A 15,614-nucleotide genomic window follows, 5' to 3' on the forward strand; every position below is an offset into this window, starting at 1 on the left:
TCTGCTTCCTGACTGTAGATGCCATGTGACCAGCTGCCTCCAGCTTCTGCCACGATGATGTCCCCGTTGTGGTGGACAAAAGCCCTTGAACTGCAAGCCAAAATAAACCCTTTCTAATAAGAGCCCTTGGGCTCAGACTGGACACAACGGCAAGGGGAAATGACTTGTTCTGAGGGCGGGTGAATTCTCTCACAACAGCAAGGGGAAATGACTTGTTCTGAGGGCGGGTGAATTCTCTCACACGTGCTTTTCCCAGCCAACCACTTTATTGTCCTCTCTTTATTTTTCTGCCATTTTGAAGTCTCCAGTCATATATACACACAACCAGCAATTCTCTGGCAATAGCAAGGTTACAAGACTTGAATTTCTCAAGGTCATAGAACAGATAGAGCTGCACAAAGCAATAATTGTCAGCTTACATCATGGCTCAAGGGAGGCGAGGCTCTGACAATTCTAAGAGGCAAAAAGGTCAACTAAGGAGCTTTAAATTCTAAGAAGGGAAGAGGTGAGTTCGTGTGCTATACTACATTCCTAAGTAAGTGTGACTAATTAAGCTAGAAGTTTGTAATCAATAAAAGAAAATAAGCGGGAAAACACAGACACAGTGTTTCCTGGTAGCTTGCTGGAATAGTACCTCTGGGAACAGCATAAGGTAGCCATGGCAACCGGCATAAACTGCAGCATTTGTTCCAAATTAGCATTTTCATCAAATGTTAGCTGGCTAAAGGGGACCTCTCAGATCTAAGAATTGCATCTTTCTTTTTATGGTTTATTGGAGACAGGGTTTCTCTATGTAATGCCCTGCCTTTCCTGAACCTTACACTTTGTAGACCAGGCTGGCATCGAACTCATTCACAAAGATCTGCTGCATCTGCCTCCCAGGTGCTGGAATTAAAGGCATGCACCACCACCCCTCGGCAGAACTACATCTTTCACCCTAAGCTGTCAGAACAAGGGGAGGCCTATAGTTACACAATATAAAATTTGGAGCCCTACACTTTCCAGCTGCCCAGGCCAAATGGTGGTGTTTGTTCCCACGGCTCCTGTGTGGAAAGGATTACCTTTCTCGGGAGTTGGTCAAATATCTATTGCCTTTTCCTGTTATCTCTCAGGGTTAAGAGACAAACAGTTAATCTCCCAGACTAAGATCTTGTATCCATAAACCAAGGTGAAAGTAAGCACCGGGTATTAATAGTTAGAGCGGGTTAACTAGGTTTGTACTCCCCCATATCAGCTGAGGGTGAATCCAGGGCACCCAGTCCTCCTTATTTGTGAGGGCTATGAATCTACAAACCTATCTGTGAATGTCCCGATGGTGGTCTTTCTGTAAGACTCTTGTCCTGGCCAAATGTCCTGCCATAGAAGATAACTGGGGGGAGCTGGCTTCTAAGTTTATATTCAGGAATGGAGCAGAGATTTGACTATAAGAACAACGATTTTGACCGCATTGCTTACTTTCACACCAGGGTCCCATAGTGTGGGGGAAAAGGCATCCAATACACCTGTACAGAGGGAAAATTGTGCCCAATAATTGACTATGGCTTCACAAGGATCCACAGCAACAACAGCCACGGTTCGAAAGCCGGTGCTCCCAGCGCCTACGTTTGAACTTGTCTCCATCTGAATGCGTATTTCCGGGAAATTATCAGCTGCAATCTCACTGCATAACTTGTGGACTCAGCACCTCCCACCCTGAAGCTGCTTCAGTCAGGTATTTTATCACAGCAAGGAAAAAATTAACACCTCAGATTTTAAAATTCACACACATGGGGCGGTGGTGGCTCAAATTGCACTGCTTGTTTCAAGACATTAAGTTTACTTCTTTATTTTCTGGAGCTTCTGTGTTGTTTCCTTGTTGCCAATATGAAAACATCGCTGGCACAGACTCACACTGTATTTCTTCCTGTTTCCCTTTTGATCCACCGCAGTGTGGCTGCTCTGGCCATCAGTATCAGTGGACCTGCTCTCATCCAGACCACTCAAGACCTCTTTCTTGCAAGATCTGAGTTCTAGCTCAGTGAACTTGTGGTCATCATGGTTATCCTCAGACCTCTCTGTACTTTTGGTTTGAATAAATAACATCCAGCCATATTCCGATCCCCTATGTCCTCAAGCTTTCGGGGATTCCTTTCCTTTTTGATCTTTCCATGTTGTTGCTCTTGGTTTTCACTTTCCACTTGCCCTCCCTGGGGTCTGTTAAGTCTGGCTATGATTTAAATATATGCGTTCCTTTGAAATCTATTATGATGGAAATCCAGTGCAATAAATAGTTTTAGGAGGTCTAGCCCCTCCCTGGCAGTGGGACTAGGATCTATCCCTGGTGCGTGAACTGGCTTTTTGGAGGCCATTCTGTATGGTGGGATGCCTTGCACAGCTTTGATGCAGGGAAAGGGGCTAGGTCCTGCCTCAATTTGATGTGCCAGACTTTGTTGACTCCCCAAGGGAGGCCTTACCCTTTCTGAGAAGTGGATGGGGGTCAGTGAGAGGTGTTGGTGGGTGAGTGGGAAGAGGGCAAGGAGGGGAAAATGTGGTTAGTATGTAAAACGAATTTTAAAAATTAAAATAAATGATGTAATGAAGTTATTAAGTCATAGGGCTCTGCCCTTATTAGCAGAATTAGTGTTCTTATGAAGCAGAAAGCCCTCACCAGCAAACACACCTTGAACTATTCTGCAACTGCAAAAACAAGTTACATTGTTTACAAGTCACCCAGGCTAATTTCTTGCAGCAGTGCAAATAGACAATGACTGATCTTAAGACTCTGATTAGCTACAATCAACCCCAAAGAAATCCCTCTCTCCTGCTCTGATCTCGATTACACATCCAGCTTCATGTTGGGTATCTCATTAAGTATCCAGTATATACACATCCAGATGCATGCTGGGTATCCCATTAAGTATCCAGTATATACACATCCAGATGCATGCTGGGTATCTCATTAAGTGCCCAATACTCCCCAAAATAAATCCACTATATTGCTCCTGAGATTGTGAACTACGCAGGGCTGTTTCCATCTCAGAGGCTGATACAATCACCCAGACTCCCAAGCCAAAACACTGGCACCAGCTTAGATTCCTCGGTTCCATTTTTTTTTTTTTTTTCGAGACAGGGTTTCTCTGTAGTTTTTTTAGAGCCTGTCCTGGAACTAGCTCTTGTAGACCAGGCTGGTCTCGAACTCACAGAGATCCGCCTGCCTCTGCCTCCCGAGTGCTGGGATTAAAGGCGTGCGCCACCACCGCCCGGCCCATTTTATTTCCAATTCAGTTTCTCAGATCTTTCCAATTCCACCTAAGTTTTCTGTCTGTCCCTTCCTCTAGTCTTGCTACCACTGCCACAACTTCAGACTCATTTCCTGACCACTTTAACAGTCAGATTTGTCAAATTTCCACCTTAGCTCTGAAATGGAATCCAATGACTCTTCTGCCGAGACCTCTCTGGCAGTTCTTTGTAGGGTAATTTGCCTAGCCCTCTGTCTATGGCAAAAGGTTTCGTGTGGCTCAGGCACTGTCTGCTCTACGTTCTCTTCACAGTCCAGGAGTACCCAACCATTTTTAGTTCTCTGGTATAATATCTGAACTCATGGTTTGCTCTTTCCTATACTGTTTTCTGTACCTAGATTGTTTCTTTTACAAATTATGTTGACTGACTACCCAAAGTACTATCTTTTATCACAATGCCCACAATCTAATTTTTTATTAAAGGTTTTGGTTTTTATTTTGTTTTTTACATTTTATGTGTATAAATATTTTGCCTGAATGAATTTGTGTGGATCATGTGTGACTGGTGGCTTCAGATTCAGGAGAGGGCATTGGATCCCCTGGAACTGGAATTATGGATGGTTGTGAGGCACCATGCAGGTTCCGGGAACTGAACCTGGGTCCTCTGCAAGACTAACAAATGCTCTAACCCACTGAGCCATCATCCAATTTGATGAGAAGTACCAAGGATTTTTTTTTTAACACATGGATATTCAATTGCCCCAAAGTCATTACAATGGTTATTTTTTCTACAACATGTCACGGGTTTCTAGCCTATGCCAGTTCTGTGTGTGTGTAGCCAGAAGTTAGACCTTAGGTGCCAGCATCCTGCTTTTGAAGACATGGTCCCTTGCACTTACCAATTAGGCTAGGCTGTCTAGCCAACAAGTCCCAGAGATTGACCTTTCTCCACCTTCCCCAACTCACTACCCCAGGCTTGGGTTTTTTTTCTCATATGAGTTCCGAGGACTGAATTTAGGCCCTCATTAGCACTATTTCAGCAGAGTTCTTGGGTGTCTTTCACAAGACTCATTCCTAGAGGTAACATGACAAGTCATCCCAAGAGCTGGTGGATCTTAATCCCTTGGCCTTCTAAATACTGTCTTTTTTGAAACGAAGGTCTCTGCCTATGTCCTTGCTTCTTCTGGAACTGACCTGATTGTCAAGGACAAGCCCAGGCATCGTTAGGTGCGCACCATACAAGTTAGCCAACCCCAACCTTTACCTTACCTTTGGTCTTTGAAACTCTGAGAATGTTAAATGTTAGAATAGGAAATTTTAAATTGTGCCAACAGACCAGTGCACTCCCCCATCCCCTGGACGTCCTAACCCTTGGAGCTCTCCTCCTCCTCTCTGTGCACCCAGAAGCAGGCATTTCCCAGCTTTCCTCCCTGGGGTTCCTACTCTGCCCCTATCATGTGTTGAGAAATCATTTAAGGTCCATTAGTATCATCCTTCTGAGGCAGGCAAGCTTAAGGTGATTTCCCTTTCTTGAGAAGCAAAAGAGGAATTTGTTTTCCTTAAACACACACACAAACCTTCACCCCAAATCCTTTCCTCAAAGGTGAATGTAGTTGTCTTTGCTCCATCCTCTTCTATATTCCAGTAAAACCATTTTACATCAAAGGTTTTCGCTAATGAAGACGACACAAAGGTCCTTGAATCTTCAGATTTCTTCCTACAGAAAAGTGTGCAGACAGTGTTGCAGGGCTGGGGTGCCAGAAAGCCGACCTGGTAAGTGGCCTCTAGGCAGGGTCTGACATTTGTGTTCCAGGACCAAAGGAGCTTATGTTCCAGGATGAGATGTGTCATGTTCATTAGCAGCCGGAATATAAAAAACAGAACATCAACGTACACTTCACAACGAAGAATGCAACTGCCCCAGGCAAGTGCTCCTCATTTGTCCACGACATCTCTCCTTGTAGAAAATTAAACCGTGGGATTAAAATATTCCTCAGGAATGTATTTGATTACAAGGGGTCGACTGTGATTCCAGTAAGTAACAGGCACGTATAAGGCTCTCCAACGAGAAATTCCGTTCTTTCCATTATCAGAACCAGACACGTGGCCTGACTAATATTTGTATCCCAGAGTTTTCTTGGCTGAATTCTTCAGTAGATATGTTATTTCTCAGTAACGGAATTCTTAAGGACAGTTTTGTCCTGCAAAAACCATCTTACTGTTGCTTCCAAATTCTGCAGAACATCTGCACGTGAGTCCTTCGTCTTCCTCCAGAGACAGAAAGGCTAACACAATATAGTCCTCCAAGGCCAGGCAGGACGTTCAGCGAGGCCACCAGGACGATCCTCTTCCAACCAAAGGCAGCTGGTCTCACCTCCCTCCGCGCAGGGCTCTACTCTCTCAAGAACTGCTCCAGACCACTCCTTCAGCGTCGACCCAGAAAGCACTCCATGGGGAGGGCAGGATTCTGTCTTCATTTTAGTTCCTCACTCATGGTATTCACTTCTTAGTTGGCAAAAGAGAAAAAGCAAAGTGACCTCAATGCAGAGATGTGCAGGTCGTTAGGGCCGGGTCCCCTTGCACCAGACGGGGCCGGGGTCCCAGGGACGCCGTGCAAATTCCACTACGAGACTGGAGGGAGAGAACGCGGCCAGCCACCAACCCGAGGTGGCCATCTCCTCCTCTCCCGAGTAACCGCCAACCTGAGGCCATCCCGGGCGGCTCGTCTCCCGAGCAGCCAGCTGTGGCCACCATTCCCGGCCGCTCATTCCCCTAGCAGCCACCATCCCCGCCGCTTGTTCCCCGAGCAGCCACCATCCCCGCCGCTTGTTCCCCGAGCAGCCACCATCCCCGCCGCTCGTTACTCGAGCAGCCGCCATCCCCGGCCGTTCGTCCCCCGAGCAGCCACCATCCCCGGCCGTTCGTCCCCCGAGCAGCCGCCATCCCCGGCCGCTCGCCACCGGTGCAGACACCATCCCAGGCCGTTCGTCCCCCGAGCAGCCACCATCCCCGGCCGTTCGTCCCCCGAGCAGCCACCATCCCCGGCCGTTCGTCCCCCGAGCAGCCACCATCCCAGGCCGTTCGTCCCCCGAGCAGCCGCCATCCCCGCCGCTCGTCACCGGTGCAGCGCCTGTCTAGGGCCGCGCTCAGCGGGCCGGCTTCTTCCGCTCGGACAGGGTCCAGCGTCCGGCTCGCCTCCCTCCGTGCGGCCTAGCAGCGAGGCCCGATTCCCAGGCTCGCCCGTCGGCCGCGAGCCGCCGTCGCTCGGGAACGACGGGCCGGCCAGGGACGCGCAGGGTCTCGGGGCTCCGGGCGGAACCCCCGAAGGCGGAGAGCTCCGGGCCGCCCAGGGAGGAGCGCGCGGCCGCGAGGGGCGCACGGCCGGGTGGCGCGGGGCGGCGGCGGCGGGGGAGGGGAGAGAGGCGGGGCCGGGGCGGGTTGTTGTGGGGCGACTGCGCTACGGCCCGACCGGGGCGCTGATGGCGGCTCCATATTAACACCTCCTCCTCCTCCTCCGCGCTCCCGCCCGCGCCCGTCAGCCGTCAGCCCCCTTCCCTGACGCCACCTCTCCCCCTCCTCTACCATGCCCGGCATGATGGAGAAAGGGCCCGAATTACTGGGGAAGAACCGATCGGCCAACGGCGGCGCCAAGAGCCCGGCGGGAGGCGGCGGCGGCGGCGGCGGCTCCTCGGCCAACGGCGGGCTGCACTTCTCGGAGCCCGAGAGCGGCTGCAGCAGCGACGACGAGCACGGGGGTACCTCGCCGCGCTCCCTGCCCCGCCCGCCCGGCCCCCTCCCCGCGCCCTCCTCCCCTCGGAGCCGAGCCGCGGCCGCCGGAACTCCCGGTGCCGCCGCAGCCCGCGACCCGCGCCTCCCCGCCCCCACCCGGCCGCGGCCTCGCCCGCGCTCCCGCGGCTGGAGAGCCTCTTGCTTTGCCTTTCCCCGCGCTTCTCCTTATTTATTATCATTTTACCATATTTCTTGGCATTGCTTTGCAGATGTTGGGATGAGAGTCGGAGCTGAATACCAAGCTCGGATCCCTGAATTCGATCCAGGTAGATATATTTGCTCACAGGAAAACCCCGTCTCTCTCGCTCTCCCTTTTTTTTTCCGGGCTTGCTCTGGGGTGGCCGGCTTCGGAATGGGGGAGTTACGGATGCGGGTGTGGGGAGCACCGGGAGAGGGCCGGGCCGGGCAGGGCAGGGCAGGGCATCGCGGGCTGGGAGGCTGAAAGGCTCGCCTGGGCAGTGACACAGGGCGTAGGGGTGGATGTGTGCATGGCAAGGTGAACATGGTTCCCTCCCGCGGCACTTGCACGCTGCTGGCATCGCACCGAGGTCGCGGGTCCGGGGCCCGGGGCGCGGGGAGCTGCAGAGCGGAGGGCTGCAGAAGAGGGCGTACGGGATGTGTGTGCGTGAACCTACCCCAGGTCAGATGCCACACCGACCCGCCCGGGGAACCCGGGACTCGGCCGTGCTCCGCAGACCCATGCTCGGCAGCCCCGGGCTGCTGTCATCCGCCCCGGCCAAGGGCGAGCCCCGCGACCCCCGTGCTTGAGAGAATCCTGGCTTCTCTTTCTGTCGCGGCGGTGTGGACCTGGGCGGGGAAACACCCGCGCCCGACACCCCCCCCCTGCCCCCCCCCCCCCCCCAACGCCGAGCCGGCCAGGGAGAGCCAGACCGCAGGACAGCGGCTACGGCTGCCAAGGAGACATTTTCTCCGGAGCAGCCAGGTTCCAGCACCCTCCGCCAGCTCAGCTTGCGGGCTCCCTCTCTACTTTTCTCCAAACAGGCTCCCAGGCGGTCACGGGATGCGAGGCTGCTCGGGGATTGGGCGAGAGTTCCGCATATGGAGGCGCCCTTGCTGGAGCCTCTGGGCCTGGAGCGCTTGGCTGCTCTAACCCAGCCAGACTCGCCGCGAGCTCAGTGGGCTCTGCCCTGCCTGGACTGCCCTCCCACTTTTCCTGCAGTCAGTTTTTGTCCAGAGCACATTCTAACAGCATTGCCAGAGTCAGCGCTCGAGTTGTAAATTAGCTATGCACAGGGCTTACTTGAAATCTCACAAGGAAACCACTCCTGTCTGTTTAGTACCAAGGGCTTCAGACAATGTATTCAGTATGTGCTGTCCACCAGCTAGGTAATAACCCCTCTCTGGAGGGAGAAGCGTGGAGTAGTGAGTTAAAAGCCTGACTAGGACCGCATCCTGCAGTTGGTGATCTATATCAGAGTGTTCACCAGATTTGGGTTACCTTCAAAGTGACAGCTGTTGGAATATTTTTGCAGTGGTGGGCTTCCAATAGTTTTAAATGTTTTTGTGGTAAGTATTCTTGCAGGCACAGCTAGCTTGTAGGTGAATTCTGCCACATTACCTACATGCTTCGGGACTTAGACACTGGAAAGAAGACACCTTCACCTAGGCATAGACCGAACTTAATTCTCAACTCTTGTTTCTGTGCTCTGAGCAAGTCAGTGGCCTTCCCTGAGCTTCAATTTTCCGAGCTGTAAAAAGCTATTGCATGGAGCTCTTGCCAGGATGAAATGACTAGGCATATGGCAGTTATTCAGTAAAGATTAGATTTCATAATTATGAAGAACGACTTGGAGCTTTCATTGGTACTCAGGTTTTTTTTTAATATTGGTGAAGTCATTTCCAGATGGCACTCAGCACTGACTTACGCCATAAGCACACCTATCTTTCTGCCCAGTTAGGATGATTTCAGTCAACATGTGTTTCCCTGGTTGTGTGACATGATGAGGGGCTTGCTTGTGTGTGTTAGCACCAAAGCATTTGTCGTTTTAAATATAAATCGTGCAACAAAGTTCAAACTGGGAAGACTAGTTCATCTCTTTAGGTGATCTTACATGCCATTATTTGGATTTACTAACCTAATTCATCAGGTTTTGCTTGTCCACCTACATAGAACATCTGTGAAGGGTAACAAAACCCCCAATGAGATGTTACTGTGTCTAAATTAGAATTTCCTGTGTATTTACTCTGACTGTAATTGGCATGGTTGATAGAATAAGGATATTACTCAAATACACTTACTTTTTGCCTAACAGTGCAGCCCAAGACACAGTTAAAAGCATTTACTTTTCATGTGAATCATTAAGGTATTTTCCCCAAGGAAACACTGCTTCCTATTTAAGTGTTGTACTATTTTGCAAAGGTTTTATTTCATATTGACTTAGTGTGGTTAGGTGAAAATTTAAGTATTACTGTGGAAACGATAGTGGAAGAGAAGGGGAATGTGTCAGTTAATGATGAAAACTGAGAAAGCGAGCCTCCCTTTCTCCTCACAGCCCTGGCTGTCCTGAAACTCAGGGTTAGGGCTAGAGGCCTCAAACTCAGGGATCCACTTGTCTCTTCCTCCCCCCATAAACCACTGTTTTATGGAAAATATTCACCATAGCTGCAGATGTAAGTCACGGGGAAGAACATTCCTTAGGTGCTGGGACTGTTCTGATGAGAATGTAGAAAATAAGTGTTTCTAGAAGAGATGATAATGACAGGTATAGAAAGCACAGCATGGAGCTGGAGAATGAATTTCTACTGTTCCGTCTCAGAAACCCGGGAGAGGTCTGTGTTGAAGTTCCTCAAGCGTGGCCATTAGGGAGAGTTTGCCTTAAGTGGTTGTGCCGATGTCTTTATGATTGGCTAACTGGATTTCTGAGTGTCATCCCCCATTGTAAATCCACTGTTAACTAGTTCTGAGGGTTACCAGTTGTAAATCGGTTCTTTTACCAGTTCTTATATTTGCTGCTTAACTGTGCTACCCCTGAAGAGCGGCTTTGCCTGGTGACCGCAAGCCTTCCAGTCTCTGAGGTACAGTTAGCTCCCTGGGATGAACTACCTGACCTTTTCTTGTTCATAAAAGGGAGACTGTTAAGTACATGACAAGAGTAAGTGAAAATATGTAGGACGCAGCGATTTGCAGACTCATAAAAGAAGTTTGAAGAGACAAAGCGTTACATATTTTAAAGTTGGCATCTCTTATTTCTTGCTGAGTTAAATAACTGATGAGGAATGTAATCTTTGGTATATTAAAATATTAATACTTTGAAATAAAATTAAATTCTTTATTTTTAAATTCATCTATTTATATATAAACATTAATGTGATAGTATCCATTTTGTAAAATACCTGGGTATTATGTTTTTGTTTTTGAGTCATTTTTGTGCAAATTGCCCACAGAATCTCCCATACTGTATCTGCATACTTAAAAATGCTTTATTGGGGACTGGGAAGACAGTTCAGTTGATAAGAACGCTGCTGTGCTGGCAAGGAAACGTGAGTCTGAATCACCAACATCTCCATGAAAGCCAGAAGTGGCTGCACGTGCCTGCTGCCCCAGCTGAGGGAGCTCCCCCTGCCAGCCGGTCCTGCCATCATGGCAAGCTTCAAGTTCGGTGAGAGACAATGTCTCCTGACATGAGGCAGAAAGTGGGAGAGGAAGACATGGATGTCCTGTTGATGTCTTCCTCTGGCCTCTACGGGCGCTCGTGCACACTGGCACAGACACATACAAAGTAGTTTCTTGATTACCTGCTTCTTTACGTATGTCCAGTATGTTGTGAGTGCTCAGCCTCCTCTGACCTGAGTTAGTGCACAACTGACTAACACTGCAGTGGTTATGGTCTCCTCCGTAGAGGAGAGCTTTAACGAGAAGCTTGGAACCTTGGAGTCTGCTCTGTAAGAGAAGCATGTTTGTTCCGTGTGAGAGGACATTTACTACTAGAACGTCCGTGATGTAGTCCTTGCATACAGGGCTACAGCTTAACTAGAAAGCACCGAGCGGAGCGCTGACGCTACTCAGGCTGCTGTGGAGTTTAAACTTACGTGTTCGTTATTTCTGGATTGGGCCGTTTAGTATCTTCCGGCTATAGTTGGTGATAGAAGTGTAGTCTTCCACTGGGGAGACTACAGTATAACTTAGACCTCAGGTGACTTTTCAGGCAGGTTATGTTGGGAAGGAGAACGGGAAGCTCACGAGTGAGTCCCTTGCAATGCATGGTGCCGGTGAGAGCGCAGTAGGCAAAGCTCACCACAGGAAAGGCAGCTATGGGGGTGCATACCCATGTCTGGGAAGGTGAAAATAATTCCCGGGGCTCATTTGCTCTCCAGCCTGGCTGAAGCTGTGAGTTCTAGGTTCAGTGAGAAATTCTTTCTTTAAAAAGGGGGGAGGGTAGTCAGGAGTGGTGGTGAATGCCTTTGACTCCAGCAGAGGCAAGCCAACTTGTTTTACGCAGTCATAGTTCCCGGACAGCCAGGGCTGCACAGAGAGACCCTGTGTCAGAAGAAGTACAGACACGGGAGCCTGCAGAAGATGCTCTCTGCTGACCTCTGACTACCACATGGTTTGTGCACACACACAGGCACACGCGTGTGTACACACATAAGTTATTCATGCTTCCATATCATGAGGAAAGTCTTCACCCCCATTTGAAGCTAGATACCCAGAATATAATATAAAACCTAGTTTTGTTTATAAACAGTTTGTAGGTATTGAGACCACTTTTTGGGATCTAAATTCTTAGCTTAATTATTTGTTCACCAAAGCCCTTTAATTTCTCGAAGGCGGTCTTGGAAAGTTACAGATTGCTGTTTTTGCACTTCGCACTAGACTAGAAATCCTACCTTATTCCTTACACTTTGTATCTCAGTAGTCGATTGTCCCATGTGTGTACATTATCAACTTAGCAGTTTTCCTTTTGAGCAGCGCTGCAGTAGATACGTATATATTCCCTGTTATTATAGATGAGGGGAACTGAGGCACAGAAGATATTTCCAAGGTGGCACGCTTGCAGTGACTGGGAGTCTGAAGTCTGTAATCTATACTCTTTCTTGTAAACATCAGTATTTCTTGGGTGATGTATAATTGAAAAGGTTGGGGTCCGTAATTAGGGAAAGAACATTGTAAGTGCCTACTTGAGCCTTCTCTGTCGTCAGGCCACTCACAGAAACTCTGTCGTCCCACATTAGAAGTGATTAGTGTCCTCAAGTCGGATGCTGGCTTCTGTCATATTAGACCCTTAGTTACAATATGGAAAAACTTGGGGAGAATCATAACTGGTATTTTAAATGGAGAAAAAGCCACACTTGTTTGAGAAGAGCTATTTAATGAGACACCTCAGACTTTCTCAATGCAAGAATGAGGCTCATGGACTGGAGCCATGGCTCCGTGGGAAGAGGTGCTTGTCACCAAGCATGGGTTCTGTCTCGGATGGCCGAACATAGTCTGCGGCATGTATACAGCAACACACATACTAATATGGAAACATGTTTTTAAAGAATGGGGTGCAAGAAAATACATTTATTGATCATGGAATACTTAAGACATGAGACTTAATGGAAGCTTTTATATGCTGTGTTATGTTCTGTGAGGGAAGATTGCGATGGCCTTATTGTCAGAGTTTTACACAATTGTGTAGGAAGACTCTGTTCCTTGACGAAGAATTGAAGTTAGGACATTGGCTGGAAGCTGATTTTCTAAGCTAAAGGCTTGACTGGCATTTGTTTCATTTCCATTGAGTTACTTGACTTTGGCATTTGGAAGGCTTTTTATTTGTTTGTCTTTGTTTTGGTTTTTAACCTGCGAGGCCCATAACTAAAAATTAAATCTCTTAAAATTGAAAGCATTTTGTTTTGGTTTGCTTGGTTTTCTTTTTAACCTTACTGTTTGGCATTTTGTTCGCTTGGTTGGTTGGTTGGTTGGTTGGTTGGTTGGTTGGAAGATTTTCACTAAATTCTTATTACAGAAGCTTGCTTCAAACTCCAGCTCTAGCCTGGTCCTCTGCTGAGTGTGTCACACCTGCAGCTCAGCTCTCTCGCTTGATCCTTCACTCCTGAGTGTGTCACACACCCTGTAGCTCTCTCCTAATCCTCTGCTCCTGAGTGTGTCACATCCTACAGCTCTCTCTCCTGATCCTCTGCTCCTGAGTGTGTCACACACACCCTGCAGCTCAACTCTTTCTCCTGATCCTTCACTCCTGAGTGTGTCACACACCCTACAGCTCTCTCTCCTGATCCCCTGCTCCTGAGTGTGTCACACACCCTGCAGCTCTCTCCTCATCCTCCACTCCTGAGTGTGTCACACACTCTGCAGCTCTCTCGCCTGTCCTCCACTCCCGAATCTGTCACACACCCTGCAGCTCAGCTCTCTCCTGATCCTTCACTCCTGAGTGTGTCACACACCCTGCACTCTCTCACCTGATCCCCTGCTCCTGAGTGTGTCACACTCCTGCTGACACTGGAGTGGGTTTTTTTTTGAGATAGGATTGCTCTGTAACCCAAGATGGCCTTGAACTCCCAATCTTCCTGTCTCTGCCCCCCAAAGAATGGTATTACAGATATGCACCAGTTTTTAAAGAATATCTCAATTTTAATAAACTTCTAATAAGATAATTTGTAAAGATTTTAAGTTCCTCTTTTTGCCCCTTTTTTTAAAGATACAACACAATACAAAGCTTTTGCTTTTTGACTGTGTTTGTGTAGTTGAAGTTTTCTTAATACTTAGAGAACCTGTTCACCAGCCTTAACTGTTCAGATCACAGAACGCAGGTTTAAAATCATATGAGTATGATTCTTCCAACTAAAAATTCTTACCTAAATAAGTACGTTTAGTAGTAGTATATGGGGATTCTCTGAAAGTGAAGTAAATTATTGGCTCATAACCGATTTCTCTATATAGAAAATGTAGTAAGGAATGTCTGTATTCAAAATCCCTTACAATAATCTGAGTTTAACCTCAGAATTCTATTAGTATTTATGTGGTTAATTTGAAATTCTGGCTGTTCGTGTTAGGTAGACAGCTGCCTCATGAAAAGCAGTGTTCTTAACCTGGCAACGGTGCTTCCTGTTAACAGTTTGAACTGACTTGTAGCTAAGGACTGGGTAGAAGCCAGAAAAAGACTCCTGTTCTATTAAAAGTATCTACGGGCATGAGGCTTGATGTTTTGGACTTCTTAGGTTAACATGAGGAATGCCCAGGAGAGGACAGTGGGCGTCTAGACTCAGGCAGGTCATGCAAAGAAGAAACTGTGTAACTTTTATGCCTTGTCTTGGAGCGTCGCTATGAAGATGGTGAAACTGAGTTTGGAAAGGAAAGCTAGCAGACTTGGGGATGAGATCTGATGCACGCCATGAGAGATGCTCGTCTCTTTAAGTCGCAGCAGTTGTGCCCTGTCTAGACAGCACGGGTGTGGCAGGCGCTCTGTAGGGGAAAGGTCAGTTTTGATGAAGCTCCCTACCCAGCATACCGAAAAAGAAAACCACTCTCTCAGGTGACCGGAAGGGAAGGCGGGGCTGCTTCAGAGTGGCCTTAAAGTGAGAGCCACGGGTTTGCAACAGTGCCCTCCACCCACGACCCAGTGATCTGCTGCCTTTCATAAACTTCCTGTTTCCTTGGACCTTTGTCCTTGACAGGTATACTAAAACATAAGATTTTGCTTGTGCTTACTTGGAATATAAATAAAAAACTATCATATTCAAAATAATTCATTTTTCCTCAGGTGCTACCACGTACACAGATAAAGACAATGGAGGGATGCTTGTGTGGTCACCTTGCCACAGCGTCCCAGATGCCAAACGTAAGTCCTTTTCTGAGATCAAACGCTGAGGTCCACAGGGAATCGGCCTGTTGGAAATGTAATTTGCATTTGTGTTTAGTCTTTTAGGTTCTCTTAAGAGCTGAATTACCTTTGCTTTCTCTTTTAATGGAAACCTCCACTCTATGAGAATGTCTTTCCTTTTGAAGGATAGTGAATCTGATCATTCAGTTTGTGTCAGGCCCATGAAGAAAGCAAACACCTAGGCTCTGATGGCTTTGCTGCTTAAACCCTCAAGCAGGGGAGGGAGTTATGTAGACAACCGCACAGGCTTTGCCTCCGTCTGTGGAGCAGTAAGAGATGCCTTCAGACTCCAGAGAGCCCACTCTCATTCCCACTTTAAAGAGGAGAGGTGAGAGAAGTGACTTCAGCAGCCGTCAGGCCATCTTGTGCTCTCCACTCTGGACGGAGACCTTCTGGATCCCTGAATCATGCTGTGGCTTTAGACTTCAGTGTGATGTAGCAGACCGGAATCCTTTGCGGCACACCAGATATAGGAAACATACAGGTAACAGCACTAAGATCCCACCCTCCATTCAGCTATCGAGTTTATGAATGACAACAGCAGCTACACTAAACAGCCCTTCGAGCAGACATCAAATAAGCTTGTCTTGAGAAGCATTTTCCTAGCGTCATTTGAACTTATGTCTTGTTGTGATTTATTTAGTCTGGAGAAAAATAGCCGTGTCCTATATATCCTGTGGGTAGAGTCTAATCATGGTATCCATGCAACTAAATGCAAAAAAGAAAGAAAGAAAGAAAGAAAGAAAGAAAGAAAGGAAGGAAGGAA

General features: G+C 48.0%; 1 protein-coding gene across 12 annotated transcripts in view; it reads left to right on the top strand.

Moving 5' to 3' along the window:
• Positions 1-6,671: 6,671 nt before the first annotated feature.
• Positions 6,672-15,614, top strand: part of Rcor3 (REST corepressor 3) — a 38,997-nt gene continuing 30,054 nt past the window's right edge. For 11 of the 12 annotated variants that reach the window (XR_005287752.1, XR_005287751.1, XR_005287753.1 and 8 more), the window contains exons 1-3: positions 6,672-6,973; positions 7,217-7,273; positions 14,729-14,806. Coding sequence is in view for 9 of the 12 variants with exons in the window: in XM_038350181.2 (XP_038206109.1) it covers positions 6,802-6,973; positions 7,217-7,273; positions 14,729-14,806 (307 nt within the window). In the remaining 3 variants the exon portion in view is untranslated. The other variant, XM_038350183.2, reaches the window with a different exon arrangement.

The sequence above is a fragment of the Arvicola amphibius genome, chromosome 12, assembly GCF_903992535.2.
Source record: "Arvicola amphibius chromosome 12, mArvAmp1.2, whole genome shotgun sequence".
Classification (NCBI taxonomy): domain Eukaryota; kingdom Metazoa; phylum Chordata; class Mammalia; order Rodentia; family Cricetidae; genus Arvicola; species Arvicola amphibius.